This window comes from Ovis canadensis, chromosome 10 (assembly GCF_042477335.2).
Source record: "Ovis canadensis isolate MfBH-ARS-UI-01 breed Bighorn chromosome 10, ARS-UI_OviCan_v2, whole genome shotgun sequence".
NCBI classification, from domain to species: Eukaryota; Metazoa; Chordata; class Mammalia; order Artiodactyla; family Bovidae; genus Ovis; species Ovis canadensis.
Window position 1 is genome coordinate 33,154,578 of NC_091254.1, and position 18,260 is coordinate 33,172,837.

The window sequence follows — 18,260 nt, forward strand, 5'->3', positions numbered from 1 at the left end:
AGTGTTTCTTAATTTGCACAATTTGCACAGGAATTACCTGGGACATCTGTAAGTACACTGATTCAAGACCCCCATTTACTGTAAGCATACTAAACAAGAATCTCTAGCTCCCTGACCAGGGATTGAACCCGCAGCCCCTGCAGTGGAAGTGCAGAGTCCTAACCACTGCACTGTCAGAGAAGTCCCTGTGTGCTCAAAAATCTCCCCAGGCGACTGTTACGATCACCAGGCAGGTTTGAAAAACATAACTGTAGGTAAAGAGCAGTCAGTGCCCTTTACAAGATAAACATTTCTATTTTAGCAGGTGAAGCATCTGAATTTCCTTTCATGGTTATACACTATTAATTTAAGGGTTTAGTTTAAAATGAAGAATTCAAAATGTAATTCAAATTGTTTTCAATTTTTGCTTGTTAAGTAACCCAGGATTAATAGATGATTTCTGTGATCTGTTCAGGTCCTGCTCAGGTTCCAATGATGTCCCCAAATGGTTCTGTGCCTCCAATTTACGTGCCTCCTGGCTATGCCCCACAGGTATGTTTTGTGTTACTTTTGTCTATATATGTGTATGTTAGTGATCGTAATGTTACTATTTAATGCAAACAAAATTTAGATGCCGAAGCTTATTACCCGGTATAGTATATCTTTGGTGAATCTATTTCAAATTTAGCACAATCAGTGCTATTTGGAAAGGAGGAAAAATTAAGTTAGTAGCACTCATCATTTGGCCTTGTCTTTTGGGTGTTGAATTATAATAAAGAATTAATTGTAGAGTTTTTTTCTCCTGGGATATGTGAATAATATAATTAATATCATAAGGTTTAAAGGCACCCATGCTAACATTTTAAAATTAACCATTTACTTAAAAGTAATCCAAGCCAGTGCGTCCAGCTTCTTTTTTACACTCATTCACAGGGGTCCATGATCATTGGATGGCACATTGTGGTCTATACAAGAGAATTTAGACCTGTAGACCTGCAACTCTAAGGGCTAAGGGGATCAGTATCACCACACACCTGTAGCTCTTTCTTAGATACAAGTTGAAAAGCTCTGACTTAAAGAAAAAAGGATAGCTTACTTATTTGCACAGGCAAACTTAGTAAAACTATAAAATCTATAGGTGTCGATATCTGCTACTGAGATTCTACGTAGTCAGCACTCATTGCTTCAAAAGCTGTTTGGAAATAGCCAGTTTCTTATCCTAGCACTGAGTTTGTACTTGAAAAATTTTTTAAGATGTGTTTATTTGTTTAAATTATGGCTGTGCTGGGTCTTCATTATGGCTGTGCTGGGTCTTCATTGCTACTCGCAGGCTTTCTCTAGTTGCAGTGAGTGGGGGCTGCTGTTCGTTGCCACGTGTGGGCTTCTCCTTGCAGTGGCTTCTCCTGTTGCCACTCCTGGGCTCCAGGGACACAGGCTTCAGTAGTTGCAGCACACAGGCTGCACGTGTTGTCCTGCAGCATGTGGGATCTTCCCAGACCAGGGATGGAACCCATGTTCCCTGCATTATAATAAGGCAGAATCTTAATATAATATAATATATTAATATATTGAATATATATTTAATTATAATTAGTGTATGTTTGATTATATTAAATATATAATAATTATATTAAGATATAACATATCTTTATATAATAAGACAGATTCTTAACCACTGAGCCACCAGCGAAGCCCGTATACTTAGACTTTTCTTCGGAGCCTCTCTTATATCCTCCCTGATTATGCCAAAATACTGGTGGGCTATTGTGGTAGATTCACTGCCCACTATCTGAAGCCTACCCCACTATATGAATGACAGCAAAAGAGGACCATGATGCTGGGGAGAATGGAAATAGTTGAGAATTAGAGTCCAAAAGCTGGATCCATATCATGTTTAAAACACTTGCTGGCTGCATGGCCTTGGACAAATCAACTTCCTTGAGCCTCAGTGTCCTCACTGTAAGATAAGATGATAACATATATGAGATGACATACTTGAAAGTGGAGAAAGAAATGGCAGCTCACTCCATTTTTTGCCTGGAAAATCCCGTGGACAGAGGAGCCTGGCGATCTACAGGCCATGGGTTTGCAGAGTCAGGCACAACTGAGTGACTAATACTTTAACTTTCTTTCATATTTGAAAGTACTTTGTAAGCTTTCCAGAAGAATAATCTGGTCATTATTTCTGCTTCTGTTTAGCCCACTGACTCCTTAGCCTGCCTGCCTTTTTTACCATACTAAAACTACTCTCTGGTATACACCAAACCAAAGCCCTTTTTCCAGCATAATCCTCTTTGACCTCTAAATATTTGTTAAAAACATAGTCATTTATGGATGTGAGAGTTGGACCATAAAGAAGGCTGAGCACTCAAGAATTGATGCTTTTGAACTGTGTTGTTGGAGAATACTCTTGAGAGTCCCTTGGATGGCAAGGATATCCAACCAGTCAATCCTAAAGGAGATCAATCCTGAATATTCATTGGAAGGACTGATGCTGAAGCTGAAACTCCAATACTTTGGCCACCTGGTGTGAAGAACTGACTCATTAGAAAAGACCCTGATGCTGGGAAAGATTGACGGCAGGAGAATGGGGTGATGACAGAGGACAAGATGGTTGGATGGCATCACTGACTCAATGGACATGAGTTTGAGCAAGCTTCAAGAGATGGTGAAGGACAGGGAGGCCTGGTGTGCTGCAGTCCATGGGGTTGCAAAGAGTCCGACACAACTGAGCGACTGAACAGCAACAGTCCTTTTTGACCTCTGAACATTTGACCCTTCCCTGGTGGCTCAGTGGTAAAAGAGTACGCCTGCCAATGCAGGAGCCTCGGGTTTGATCCCTGGGTCAGGAAGATCCCCTGGAGAAGGAAATGGCAACCCACTCCAGTATTCTTGCCTGGGAAATCCCATGGACAGAGGAGCCTGGCAGGCTACAGTCCGTAGGGTCACAGAGAATCATACGCTACTTAGCAACTAAACAACATTGATATGATTTACCCCAGATTACCCCAGATTTTCTTGAAGTAATGCTATCCTGATTCTTCCTTCTTCTCTGTGTGCTCCTTTTCAGACCTTTCTCCGTCTCCATAAAGAGGATTACCTCATCTTCTCTCTCTAGCATAGCTCATTTTAACAAACATGTTGAATGGCATCATGTGCCAAGCTCTGTATTGGGTGCTAGTGACATAACGGTGATTAAGACAGATTATTCAAAGGCAATTGTAGGTATTCTGCTGTTCTCTCAGCTAACAGTACCTTTCATTTTTATGGCAAATTTCTATTCTTCTCAACTCACTCAATTATAACCTTCTAGAATTAACTTTCCTTGAACCTTTTCACTTGCCTTTCCATTTGGGTTCTCATAGCACATTATGTATATCCCTCTTTTAACAAATTTTTCACATTGTTTAGTTAATAAATTCTCTTTCCTGAGAAGAGAAGATTATGAATTCATACAGTTCCTGTATTTAACAGTAGTCAAAAGATATGTTTTGAGTGCTCTTACATGTTAGGGACTCTCTCAGTGCTTGAATAAAAAGAGGCAAGGACCTCTGTACTTCTGTAGTCAACATTCTTGTGGGCAAAAGGAAACATAAGCATAATAAATGGATAAATTATATATAATGTATTCGGTGGTAAAATGGGGGGAAAAGAAAGAAAACAGAGCTAGTTACACTTTAAGATAGGGTAGTCAGACTAGGCATCATTGGAAAGGTGCCTTTGAACCAAGTCTTGAAGAACAGTTGGGAGTTAGCCATGCATTTATTCAGGGAAAGAGGATTCTGGGAACAGAAACAGCTGGTGCAAAAGGCCTAACGTGAGAGCATGCTTGGGAACAAGGGGGCCGTTGCAGCTTGACTGAGTCCTTAAGGCAGAATAATAGTAAAGAGTGAGGTCAGAGAGATAATAAGACTAGACCATACAGAATTCTCATTCATCTTTATTTCCTCAGTGCTGAGTACAGTGCCTGTCATGTATTAAGGGCTCAGTAAATACTAGTAAATCAATCAAATAATCATCCAAGTTGAGATTCTGTATCTTTCTTAAAATTTATTTTGCCATGCCACATAACATATGGAATCTTAGTTCTCCAACCAGGGCTTAAACCTACACCCCCTGCATTGGAAGCACAGTGTTAACCACTGGACCATCAGGGAAGTCCAAAGTGCTGTATTTTTAGGGCTAGAGCCACTAAAAAAAATCTTCCTATATAACTTCTTTAATTTTTTCAGTTCTGTGCTCATTAGTTGGCTTGGCCACTCAGTGAGGTCTAGATTTCTTGACACATAAGGCCTTAACATAGTTCTGTTCTGGTTTGTCTCTGTAGCCTTCTCTTGATAAATGTCATCACCTATCTATTTTTTTCAGCCAAACAGGACTACTCACATGCTCACTTGATGTTCTTCTTTCTCCATGGTTTTCTTAATGCTGTTATCCAGGGAATGTTATTCATTCCCTCATTTCTGCGTTTTGAAATTCTACCTATCTTTGAGAACCTAGATCAAGTTATTTGTACCATTCTTTAGTTACATATGCATACCTGATACTATAATTATGTGTCTATATATTCTCCTTAAATGGGATTTTAAATTCCTTGAGTGTATGGAGGTACCTTTTTTTATTTTTGTTCTGTAGTAACTCAAATATAGTGTGTATTTCATAAATATTTGTCAAATAAGAGAATGAACTTTAACAGTAATCATTGTCTCTAGGAAATGTAATCATTTAAAATCACACAACGGTAATCCAAAGACAAAAATCTATTCTCATCATTATTGAAATAATTTAAGTACCTAGTGTGTAAGAATGAATTCTAACATTTTGACATCACCATTGACATCACCCTATTGCCTGACATACACAATTTCTCATGTTAGAAAATACTTACCAAAAGCCAAGTTCTCAGCACAGCTAAGAGCTTGGTAATTATCCAAAATTTAACGCATAAGCAAACATAATTATATTAGCAAAGATAGAAGCCGGGAGTTGAACCAAACATTAAGACACGTAGATGGCTGTTCTAAGTTGCATGTTGGATTTGGCTCGGTGGGAGCTAAAGGAGCACACACACTAAATCCAGGAATAGCCGTCACCTGCAGTCTCTTTAGACTTCTGTACACCGTTCTCCCCTTGGGGCAGCAGTTTAATCAACTCCATCCCTGCCTTCTGTGTATCTGTTGTTGAAGGCCAGTGATCGAAGGAAGGTCAAGTAATGTTTTTGCTATACCATCATGTAATTCAGTACATAATACTAACAGGATTCACTAAATGTAAATATTCAGCAAATGTAAATATCCTAAAACATTTGGTCAGACAAGCAAGGACTGCAAAAACTAAAATCCAGTATGGCAGAAACTAACACAATGTTGTAAGACAGTTATCCACCAATTAAAAATAAATAAATTTAATTTAAAAAAATTAAAATCCAATGTTGGGACTCTCTAGCTCTACCACTGGGGAAGCAATCATGCTACAAATCAAAGAGCATATTGAGGCGGAAAAATTAAAGATTCAAAAGATAAATAATCTTAGATGAAGATCGAGATTTAACAAAGAACTTAAGTAGAAATAAAGAAATCATGATTTACCCAGGATAAATCAATCTTTAAATTTTTTATGTTTGTACAAATGCCATTAAGTTTAGAAGCTCTTCAGAAGTGCACTTATCAATAATTCACATATATTTTAACTTGATTTTTGAGAATAACAGACAGGGTATTACATGTTAGGTAATTTGGGGATTCGTTGGTTCTGTTTTTCTCATTTGCCATTTGAAAAGCCCAGAGTTGCTGTTAAAATTGCCAATTTTGTTATACTTTCTTTGCTGCTTTATCCAAGAGTTCTATAATATTGTTAATTTATATTTGTACCTTATTTCTCTGATACTTCAGCATTCTACTTAGCAGTAATGAGAATAGTCAGTCTTAATTTTTTAGTTGCATAGCTTTTGTTGTTGGATCAGAAAAATGGATCATCATTTTCTAAAATTTTTTATTAATCATCAGGTGCTTGCAATATGATTGGGAAACCTAAAGTTCATTAAAATTTTATGCATAAAGTAGTCCTGGGTGTTCACTGGAAGGACTGATGTTGAAGCTGAAACTCCAGTCCTTTGACCACCTGATATGAAGAGCTGACTCATTGGAAAAGACCCTGATGCTGGGAAAGATTGAGGGCAGGAAGAGAAGGGGACAACAGAGAATGAGATGGCTGGATGGCGTCACCGACTCGATGGACATGGGTTTGGGTGGACTCCGGGAGTTGGTGATGGACAGGGAGGCCTGGCGTGCCGAGATTCATGGGATCGCAAAGAGTCGGACACGACTGAGCGACTGAACTGAACTGAAAATGTTCATTGTTCACCAGAAGCCTAAATGTCAAGGAATATTAATTTTGCTAGCAAGCCAATGGGAAATATATTTAGTGATAAAGAACAAATATAGTTGTTCATTTTCTGATCATTATTATTTGGAAAACATGTAAAAGGGTAGGGAAAAAATTCCATTGAGTGTTATAACCCAGAGATACTCTCTGTAAACATTAAGTATGTTTCCCCTTAGCCTTTTCTCTAATTACAGACATAATTTTAGACATGACCTTAAGGAACTTGATTATTACAGTTTAACAAATAAGAAAGGGAAATGTATGAGCGGTTTGACATACTGCATAGACAGAAATATGTGCCAGCTGAACTCAGACACCAAAGGGAGAAACAGTACAGTAAACAAAAGCAGTGAAAACAAATGGCACAGAAAGCATATGGTAACAGGTGTAGAAGGTACTTAGTTTCCTGGCAAATAATAACAACTTGTGGTCCCTAAGGGTATTGCAGCTCAGAATCACACTTGATATTTTAGTGATGAAGTTAATGAATTATCAAGAAAATAGTGTAGACTTAACCTGAATGGGACTCCTAAAAGGTAATACCAAAAGGTCCCCCCTTCTGCCTTTCTGTAATGGCTCCTTGTTTTTTATGGAATGTGGGTTGTTATGGTGATGACAGGGTACCTAACAGGGAGGGGATTGTAGATCTCATAATGTGGGGAAAGGGCCTGTGTCAGCTTCATGAAGTTTCAGATTACTCCTTTGAGCTGGACTTGGTATTTCACTGTGTCTTTATGTCAGCACACAGCAGTGAGGTTAGTAAATCTCTCAAAGAGTGTACAAACAAGTCTGATCTCAGTCTTTGTCTCTCCTGGAAGGAACAACCAAAACAGATGGACAGCAGTATAAGAGACTGAAAGGTTTAAATGAGGCTGAAGAGACACAGTAAGAGCTGGACAGAAAGGTTGTAGTCGCTTGTGTTGCTGTGTGCTTGATTAGACGTTGGGTGAATCTGTTAGATGAATGGCCAGAAATATCTGTAATACTGTTCAGTAGCTTAAATTTGGAGTAGTTCAGAATGATGCAGTAGAAGTAGGTTGCTAGAAGTAGCAGGGAAGCAAAGGTGGTAGGTATTGAAGAAGTCACAAAACCCTAGTAGTTAGCTATTGTTAAGAGGGGTGGGACATTTGAGTAGAACTAATAGCATTTATTTCTGGTCATATCAGTCATCAAACATATTTTTTGAGCATCTGTCATACACTACATGTACCGTACCAGTTATTGGGGAGAAAATAGAATACAGAACAGATCTGTCATGGAATGTCCATTCTGGAGCACAATATAAAATATCAGATAGCAAACACAACCTCCTTTCTCTGCAGCCCCTCTCAATTACGTCTGTGTTCAGTGAAGGAGACAAAACAGGACTTTTGTCTAATTAGATATTATATGGTGTATGTGGTTAGGTAGTCAGACTGTGTTGATATTTCCATTTATCTCATTGTCTTTAATTTTTTTTAACATAGACTAATTTGGATTATATTTTACCTTTTTTTCCTTCTCAGAACTTGTTTATCTTAATCTCTGCCATCACTGTACCCTGTTGGTGTAAAGTTCAGTGTCTTGGCTATTTCTTGGCAGCTAGAGACTAGGCGGATAGTTTTGAGGTCTCTGGCCTTACTCTGAAGTTACTGGCTGCTCAGATGATTTCTTGAAGTGGTGGAGTTCTCCACACCCTCTTGATCGTGATCTGGCTTTAGTTTTTTTAATCTCTGTATCTTAGTTTTATTTTGTTTTCTTTTAATTGTAAAATACACATTAAAAATATACCATAACAGTTTTAAAGGTACAGTTCAGTGGTATTAAGTATGTTCACACTGTTGTGCTACCATCCATCCCCAGAACTCTTCTTGCAAAACTGAACTCTGTACCTTATCAACCTTAAAAATAAAATACATAGTTAACAGCAAAATGATGTTATTCAGGAATAGCAGAGAAATTGCAGTGCAGGACATGCAAACTATGGCAAACCATAGGCAAGTTCCCAAAACAAAGAAGAGGACCATTCTTAAAGAAAAGAGGGGAGTTGGGAAGGGGTGGTTTTTGAGCAAAGTCCATCGGAGGAAAGAGAGTTGAGGGTTATGGCTGCTTCTGATTAGGCTAGTTGTGGTAGCTTCTCATTGGCCATACTAAGCAAGGAGAAAAATTTTCCTTCCTCCAGCTGGGGTATAAAAGTAAGCTTCCTTCTGGTTGGGAAATGCAAGGTATGTGATTCCTGCTAGAGTCTGCAAAAGACAGCAAACAGTAGTGCATGAGAGTTCCCCCTCTTCAGGGCTTCCAGACTATTTTAAATCAGGTTTCTTGTTGAAATCTCATTTCACAACCTTTTAAAACAATTAACTCCCCAGTCTCCCTTCCCTCAGCTTATCTGTATATTTGAAATGTTCTTATTCAGCAGAAAAGTGGTTTTAATTTCATAAGCAATTTAGCCATTTCTTTTTTAACTGATGAGCTCTCACTTGTGTTTGTGAAATTTAAAAGGGCACTAGGAGGCAGTTATTTGTGGATTCTGTGCTGACAAAGTGAATAAGAACATGGAATTGAAGCCAGCTTACCTGAGTTCAGTTACTAGTTCCTCCACTTACTGCCTGTGTGACGTTGCAAGTTCTTTAACATCTCTATGCGTCAGTTTCCCTGTCTAAAAAAAAATGGAAATAATAATGGTACCTATTTTAGCATTGTTTTGAGGATTGAATAGTTAACACATGTCCCTTGAGAAACTTAGAGTTAAATTATAGAGTAAGACATGTTGGAAAATTAACAAATACTGCAGTGTTAGGGATACCAAACAGATGCTAGAGAATAAATGTAATAGAATTGTTAGGAAGGAGAGAACACTGAGATTCTGGTATCTAGGGAAGGGTTCACAGAGAGCAATCAAGGAAGCTACAGACGCCTAACCCCGCATCTCTATCGGCATCTGAAGTTACATTCTTTACCTTCTCATCTCATCAATCCGTACTTTTCTTTCATCTAGATCAGACAGACTTTTCTGCTCCTATCTAAATCCTGCGCCCCAGCTGGAGTCCTGTCTTCTCCTTTTGCCTGCTCAAGGACATTACTGTAGCTCTCTCTCTCTCTCTCGCCCCTACATCATCAGTTTCTTACTCTCTGATGGATCATGCTCATTAGTATATCAGCTTGTTGTAATTGCTCCCACTAAAAACAGCAACAGATTTTTTAAGCTGCTTGACTCTTCTGCTGTCAGTTACCACCCTACATATTCCCTTCTACAGGAAAACTTTTCAAAATTGTGAGGAAATTTAGCTCTCTAATTCTCCTCCCCACTTCCTCTCTTCAGTCCATTCCACTCAGGCTTTGCCCCTATGATTATGCTAAAACTGCTCTCATCAAGGTTCCTATGACTTCCAAATTGCTGAATCCAATGGTCAGTTCTTAAGTCTTCATCTTATTGAACCTATCAGCAACACTTAACAAATCAGTCCATTCTCCCTGATATACTTAACCAAACTCCACACTCTCAAGTTTTCTTCCTGCCTTACCTGTTTGTCCTTTCCTGCCTTTGTGGAACTGCAGGCCACTATTCTCTAACTGCCTACTCAACATTTCCACTTACAGACCTACCAGACTTACATGTGCAAAACCTAAAACTCCAGACCTTCTCCCAACTCTGCTGAAGTAGCTTGTTCTAACCTACAGCTTTCCCTCTCACTGTTGGTGAAATACCATCATTCCAAAACTTTCTCACACTTCTCCAATGGAATTATCAGCTAAGCTTGTTGTTTTGCCTTTGAAGACACGCAGACTGTGGGCAGCTTCTCACTCCCTGCACTGCTGCACTGTGGCCCACGCCACCACCATCTCTTGCCTAGATTTCTACAATGACTTCCTGAATGACCTCCCCATTTTTGGCTTTGCCCTACAGTCTGTCCTCAACTCAGCAGCCAGAGTAACCCTAGTAAGTGTAAGGGTGTATCAGGATTTCTCAACCTTGGCACCATAAACAGTGTAAGCCAGTAATTCTCCGGTATGGAGGGGCTGTCCTCTGTGGTGTACGGCATTTAGCAGCATCCCTGACCTCTACTCGCTAAATAGTTAGTGCCTCCAACTCCAGGGGTGACAACCAAAAATGACTCCAAGCATGCTCAGTCGCTTCATTCATGCCCGACTCTCTGCGACCCCATGGACTGTAGCCCACCAGGCTCCTCTGTCCATGGGGATTCTCCAGGCAAGAATACTGGAGTGGGTTGCCATGCCCTTTTCCAGGGGGTCCTCCTGACCCAGGGATTGAACCTGCATCTCTTACGTCTCCTGCATTGGCAGGCAGCTTCTTTGCCACTAGCGCCACCTGGGAAGCCCTAAAAATGACTCCAGGTACAGCCAAATGTCCTTTACAGCAAGGGTCCCCAACCTCCAGGATCTAATGCCTCATGATCTGAGGTGGAGCTAATGTAATAATAATAGAAATAAAGTGCACAATAAATGTCATACACTTGAATCATTCCAAAACCATCCTTACTCTAAGTCCATGGAAAAACTGTCTTCCATAAAACCAGTCCTCCTAAAAGTTGGAGACTGTTGCTTTAGGGAGTAAAATCACCCCTCGATGAGAACCACTTGTTTCTGGATGGTCCTCCATCTCACTGAGTACATATAGTCCCTAATAGCCTGTACAGTACAACCTGCCTGACTTGGCCATCATCTCTACCATTTTGTATCTGTTGATCTCATCCGCTTCTGTCTTTTCTCCTCCTTTACGCTGATCCAGTCACACTGGCTTCCTCCTAGCCACTCCTACTTTAAAGGCTTTGTTCTGACTGTTCCCTCTTCCCAGAACAGTCTTTCAGATTTTTGCGTGGCTAATTCCTTCAATTCCTTCACATCTCTGCTCAAATTTTACTTTGCCAATGAGGCCTATCCTGATCATTCTTTTATACTACAACTGTTCCCCTCTCGCGGTCCTTCTGACCCCCCCACCTGGTGTGTTGGTTTTGTCCATGGTGTTTATCGCCGTGCAGCATGCTAGATAACTTACTTTTGCTGCCATGTTTGTCTGCCCCTGTTAGTGTGTGCCCACACAAACATGTCACTGGTTTTTTCTCTCCTAAATTACCACTATCTTTTTGTTCAAAAACAAATTTTGTTTTAATGAACGGAGGTGTGGTTAGTGCTAGATTTGGAAGGATGGATGGGACTTTCATAGATGTAGACTGGGGAAAAGTAAAATGAAGAGGGAAGATGGCATAAGCCAAAGTACAAGATAAAGAAATATGCAGGTAAGTGTGAAGATAGGTGTTCTAGTATACCAGCCTGGCTGGAATGAAGGGTTCAGAGTTTGGTGTGGAAGAAAGATAACAGCCATAATGAGAGGTTGGAGCCAGATGGAATGCTAGGTTGAAAAGTATGTACCATGCAATCCTGTCAGCAGTGGGGGTCATCTAAGGTTTATGAGTCAGATGGTGATAAAGGTGAAAGTGGCATGTTAATGGCAGGCACTGTGGTTTGGCTCACTCAGAATCCATTTCAGACTTCCTCTCAGGTCCCATCCTGTAGGCTCTCAGGTCCCATCCTGTAGGTTAGAGGCTGGAAAATGGTAAACAGGTTCCGGATTATCTTCAGCTATGGTTCCAGATAGGACGTTGTTTCCACCAGTCATAGGCAGTTGTCCAGGCTTGAATCCAGAACTGGGTTAAATAGGGAGACATGGGATATGCAGTCTCCACTGTGCTGAAACAAACGTACTCTTCACCGAGTGTATGAAGACAGCGATTCATTTGCTCTTCTGGTTCCGTGTTTTCTCACAAGTCGTCTCACACTTCATCAGGGAAAGTTTAATAACCTATTTAATAGCAACTGTATTCTTGCTAAAGCAGTAATTTATTTGTAACTTAGGCTTATCTGTATCCAAGTACTGTGTTTTTTAACATCCTTACCAAGCACGTATGTTTATAAACAAAATTTGCTATTTGTTTAGGCATAGTAAAACTTATTCTTCCACAATAAAATGTGAAAATACTCAGTTCAGTTCAGTCGCTCAGTCGTGTCCGACTCTTTGCGACCCCATGAATCGCAGCACGCCAGGCCTCCCATTTGCCTTTAAGGTACTGCTTTACATTTTAATCATTTTCTGTTATTAAAGTCTAAAAGATAACAAACTCTTCTCGTAGAAGGATTTCTAAATTTGAGGTAAAATCTTGTATCTTTTTAGTCCTTCCTGTATGTTCTTCTTGTTCCAGTGAGGTTCAAAGGGAAATCTGTCATTTTTAAAAATATTTTTCCACAGAGTGACCCCTATGTGGAAATGTGTGATTTCTAAGACTTAGAGCCACAGATATTTTCCTTAACTGGGAGTGTTTCTGCCTACCTTGACATGATCTTCAGCTGTTAAAATTGTTCTGGTCATGGTCCTAAGAGTTTTATGCCTAAGTTCAGTATACAATTGATCAGGGGAGTTTGGATCCAGTTTTTTTCCCCATTGCTATTTCACAGTTTCTGTTCTTTCCACATCTTATTTTTTCCCTACCCCACAAAAAGAAAGAAATTCCTGACCCTAGTATATTGAAACCAGAAGGTCCCTTGAGACACTTGGTCCCATTGCTACATTTTAACTGTATCACTAAATGCATGTCACACCTAAGATAAATACTGAATATCCTAACTCACTGTGTATCTTACTATTTAGCCAATCTTGTGTTTTAAGATTTACATTCAATTGTGTAACAAAACTACTTCATATGTTGTTCAGTGCTAATTCATATGTATATAATGTATTTAATAAAATATTTTCATGTTGATTCTGTAAAATTTCTTAATTAACTTCTAATTGGTGTAATAATTCTTACTTTCACATATCTGGAAAAATCTGTAACGTCCTATGGAAGAAACGTTTAATCTGTTGTTCATTTTATAGGTTATTGAAGACAATGGTGTTCGACGAGTTGTTGTGGTTCCTCAGGCACCAGAGTTTCATCCTGGTGGTCACACAGTCATCCACCGCTCTCCACACCCTCCTCTGCCTGGTTTCATTCCTGTCCCAACCATGATGCCCCCCCCACCACGCCACATGTACTCACCGGTAACCGGAGCCGGAGACATGGCAACGCAGTATATGCCGCAGTATCAGTCTTCACAAGTATATGGAGATGTAGGTAAGACATCTAGAAAGCATTCTTGTTTTATGGAGTTGGCTGGTCTTTGCTTGGGTATAATAGGTACTATTATCACTTTATATAAAAGAAGCCAAAAAATGGTAACTATCCCAATAATTTTCTATCACTCAAACACTGTGTTAAGGGAATTCTAGTCAGTACTCTGTAATGACCTATATGGGAAAAGAATCTAAAAAAGAGTGGATATATGTATATGTGTAACCCATTCACTTTGCTATACAGCAGAAACTAACACAACATTGTAAATCAACTATGCTCCAGTAAAAATTAAACTTTAAAAAATAGGTTAAATGTTTCATCTTCATGCCCACCCTTCAAGGCAGGTGAGTAAACTGAAAATCAGAAAGGGAAAGTAACTTACATCGTGCAGCAACGTTCCATTGGGGACACATTCAAACCAGGGGTCTACTTGTCTGTCCTGCTGCTCTCTGAGGAAACTTTTTAGTTAGGAATGATCATGCTACTATTAAATTCTGAAGCCTCTGATGCCACTAACTAACATTGCTAGGTTCTATAAGATACTGGGGGGAAAAAAAAACAAAACATAATCTCTGCCCTCGGGGAGTTAATAAATTGTTGGGAAGAATAGAAAGCTACATATACACAAAATAATCATCTTACTCTTTCCTGTGGCTTTAAATACCATCCATAGACTGACAGTTTTTTTTAAATTTGTATCTTCAGTCAAAAACCTCTCCTCTGAGCCCCAGGCTTTTATTTCTGTCTGTGGGTTTTTTGTTTTTGTTTTTTTTTTTTTTTTGGACTGTGCTGCATTCCCAATCCAGGGATTAAATCCAGGCCGTGGTATTAAAAGCCTGGACTCTGGAATCCTAACCACTAGGCCACCAGGTTACTCCCTAACTGCCTTCTTGATAACTCCACTTAAGTGTCTCATATATCTCAGTAATAGTATTTTAAAACGTAATTATGGAACTTGATTTTCTGTGTCATCTTCATCTCCATGGACAGTACCACTGTCTACTCAGTTTGCACAAGTGAAAACCAGATGACCAAATTTGATTCCTCCTCTTTCAACCCCCACATCAGTGGGTGTCTTACTTTCAGAAGATTCCCAGATATGACTGCTTTTCTCCACTGCTACTCAGACTTAGGCCACCATCACCTCTGGCCAGGACACCTGCAGCAACAGCCTTCCAGTGGCTTTTCTGCTGTCATTCCTGCCCACAGCCACCCACACTCAGCCAGAGTAATCATTTTAAAATGTAAATCAGACCATTCTTCTAGTTAATAGAGTTCAGTGACTTTCCCCTGCATTTAGAATAAAATCCTAAACCCGTCCCCTTGACCAGAATTTCTCAACCTCAGCACTTTTGATCTTTGAAGAAGGATGAGTCTTTACTGTGGAGGACAGAACTGGCTTTGTAGGATGTTTAGAAGAATCCCTGCCCTCTACCCACTAGATGCCAGTAGCACACAACTCCACCCCTCACCCTCATCCAACCCAGCTGTGACAACTAGAAGTATCTCCAGACACTGCCAAATGACTCCTGGGGCCACAGTTGGGCCTGGTTGCCAACCACTGCCTTGGACAAGATCCTGCTCTGTGGCCTCAGTCTGCCTGGTCTGTCTTGTTCCCATGTACGCACCCCACCTCCGGTTTTTCAGAACCAAGCTCTTTCTTGCTTCAGTGCCTCTACACATGATGTTCTCTCTCCCAGAAGTGTTCTTCCCCGCTTTGCATGTAAGCTGCTGCTGCTTTGGGGTTTTTTCTTTTTTTTTTTTTTTTGCTTTAGATTTTAGCTTTCAGAGATCTTCCCATAACCTTTCCTTGTCAGTCTCTGAAACCTGTTTCTTTCACAGAACTGAACACAACTTGATTATTTTTGTTTATTTAGAAGTCTTTTTCCCTTATGTAACTGTAAAGCCCTGAAGAACTGAATCTGTTTTTTTCATCACTGTTTTCCTTGCACTTAATCAGTACTTGTCATTCAAGCTTAGTAAATTTGTAGAAGAAATAACTCTAAATACAAATTTTAAATTATGCAACACAGCCTGTAAGTCGTAGATATATTACATGTCATATATTACATTTTTTCAAACTTATTTCTATTGCCCAAGTAATGTGTATTAATTCGGTAGATCTGAGCGTGGTTTGGTTTTCTGCATTTCTAACGAATTCCCAGGTAAGTCTCATGCAGTAGCCCAATGAACATACTTTTGATAGCAAGAGTTTATACTACAAATCAGTCTTTCTCATTTTTTTTACTCCTAATTATGACCTAGTTTTCTTAAATGTGAGAAAATTATAAGAAAAATCTTAACTATTACAGTATACTACTGTTTTACATTGTTAGAAGCCATTGTTATTCAGAGAAGATGTTTGAAGTTGAAAGAGGGGCTAAAATTAACGTAGAATAAAAGAACTCTACACAGCTCAGTTCAGGTCTTATTCCCCTCCTGTGACAGTCATAGCTTAGGACCAAGCTGTTTCTATGGAGATTAATACTGAGAAAAGAGGAAGGAAAAAAATATCTGTAAGATTATAATTATAATCAAGTCATAAAGCTTGGTTCTCTTCAGTTAGTGGAGACACAGAAATAGCTTTGTGTTGTGCAAGATTTTTCTTTGAATTATAAGTTTTATATAATATAATGATAGATTTATTTCATACTCTTTTCTCATGCCATAAATGTGTTTAGAGAAAGCAACCTTTTCTAAATGATTTTTACTTTATTTCTTCTTAGATGCTCACTCTTCACATGGAAGGTCCAACTTTAGAGATGAAAGATCTAGTAAAACATACGAACGTTTGCAGAAGAAATTAAAGGATCGCCAAGGAACACAGAAAGATAAGATGAGCAGTCCACCATCATCACCCCAGAAATGCCCTTCTCCTATAAGTGAACATAATGGGCTTACAAAAGGGCAGAATGCTAGTGGTACAAACACAGGATCAATGAAGAAGTCAGGAAAGGGGAAAGGCGGTGCGCAAATTGATACAGAAATAGAAGGTAACTATTTAAAATATATTCTTATTGTCTTTTTATCATCTTTTAACCTACTAAAAGTATATAGTCTGACCTTTCAGTCATTTCATCATGCTTCACATAAACTGTAGGTTAATAGCATAACACGGTCTAAATGTGAGGGGTAAGTTTTAGAACCTGAATTGTTACTAGGGTATTTCTTTTTACATTTTGGGAAAGCTCAATTAATACACCTATATCACAAATTTTACTAACCTTGAGAAATTTCTGTTTGATAGGAAAACTCAAAGTTCATCCAGATTCCTTCCTTCTTCCTGAATCTAAATAAGGCTAAACTGATTTTTAATCAAAACCCTTATTCTTCCCAGCTTCTTCTTATACAAGTCCCTGATAGCAACCAGTTATGTAGTTCACCAATCCATTTATATACTCTATAAATGTTAAAGCTAGGACAGAGTCGTTTCCATTTCTTTGTTCAAAAGTTCTTTTCTGTTTCCCTCAGATCCTTCATCTAACCTGTGGCTTCCACCATAAGAAATCTGAGAACTACTTCCTTTTCTCTAAAATTTCTATTTCCCATCAATTTAGTGCTTTCATAGCCTCTTGGCTTGTAATATAAACATTTATTAAAATGTTCTCCCATATTTTTGAGACCTTCTGATCATTCTTTTCAGCACTGATGTTTCAGAGGAGTTAAGCTAAAGTTTCAAATACTTCAGTGGTGGTTTTAAGTTATCGTCAGGTCAATTATATTCCTATTTGGGAGCCACGATTAAGGCATATATGAAACAAATGCTTATTAACTTGTCATTAAGAGGTATGAGATTGGCAAATAAGGGCTTTTAAGAGAGAGTACTTTATTTTTTTAAAGGGATGTATATAGTGGCACTATAACTAGTTATTATGGTTAAAAGGGAAATAGAAACTGAGGCAGAAGAACTCTATAAAAAAACACAAACTGCTGAATATGAACTAAGGAGTAAAAACTAGGAAATAAAATTCCCAAATACCAACCTCTTGTTACATGTTTTAGAAGACATATTGTAAAGGGAGCAGGATGATTGCATTTAAGTTGGGGTTTTTTTATTCCTTTTTTTTTTTTTTTTTTTTAAGAAAAAGATGAAGAAACTAAAGCTTTTGAAGCACTTCTTTCCAACATTGTCAAACCAGTGGTAAGTATCACATGTATTTTCTTGACATTTACATTTAGTATATTCACATAGGATTTTGATAGGTTTAGGGCTTACGTAAAATTTAACTATATGTAAGGAATGTGAGATCAGTAATAATAGATCAATACAGATCTGACATAAGGAGAGCGAAGCTGTTAATCAGTGTGGCAGAATACTCAACCAGCAATTCATTTTTAAAACAAGGTTTTAGTATACGCTTAATGACATTCAAAATCACTGGACCAGGCAAAGATCTAATGAAGAGTGTAGGTACAACTGATAATCATTTAAAAAAAGAAAATTATTTCCATATAAAATAAATCCAATAGCTCCAGTTGCAAAAAGAGTTAAAATCAAACCATAGAAGAAGGTTAATATTCCCCAGTCCTATTTGTGTGCAGATGTAATAGAAGAAAGCAGAAAAATGTATGACAGCAAAACTGGTGGCATAAAATTTTCTGGGTATTTTGCATGCATGCGTGCTAAGTCGCTTCAGTCGTGTTCAACTCTGCAACCCTGTGGCTATAGCCCACCAGGCTTCTCTGTCCATGGGATTCTCCAGGCGAGAATGGTGGAGTGCGTTGCCATGCCCTCCTTCAGGGATCGTCCTGGCCCAGGGGTCAAACCTGCATCCCTGCCTTGGCAGG

The 18,260-nt window shown here is 38.9% G+C and overlaps 1 protein-coding gene across 5 annotated transcripts in view; it reads left to right on the plus strand.

Moving 5' to 3' along the window:
- The window catches only part of FNDC3A (fibronectin type III domain containing 3A), a 113,896-nt gene that overhangs the window by 64,769 nt on the left and 30,867 nt on the right, over positions 1-18,260 (plus strand). For all 5 annotated transcript variants that reach the window (XM_069601345.1, XM_069601348.1, XM_069601349.1 and 2 more), the window contains 4 exons: positions 455-531; positions 13,235-13,472; positions 16,199-16,465; positions 17,555-17,613. In XM_069601345.1, coding sequence (XP_069457446.1) covers positions 455-531; positions 13,235-13,472; positions 16,199-16,465; positions 17,555-17,613 — 641 coding nt within the window. The remainder of the gene's footprint in view (positions 1-454; positions 532-13,234; positions 13,473-16,198; positions 16,466-17,554; positions 17,614-18,260) is intronic.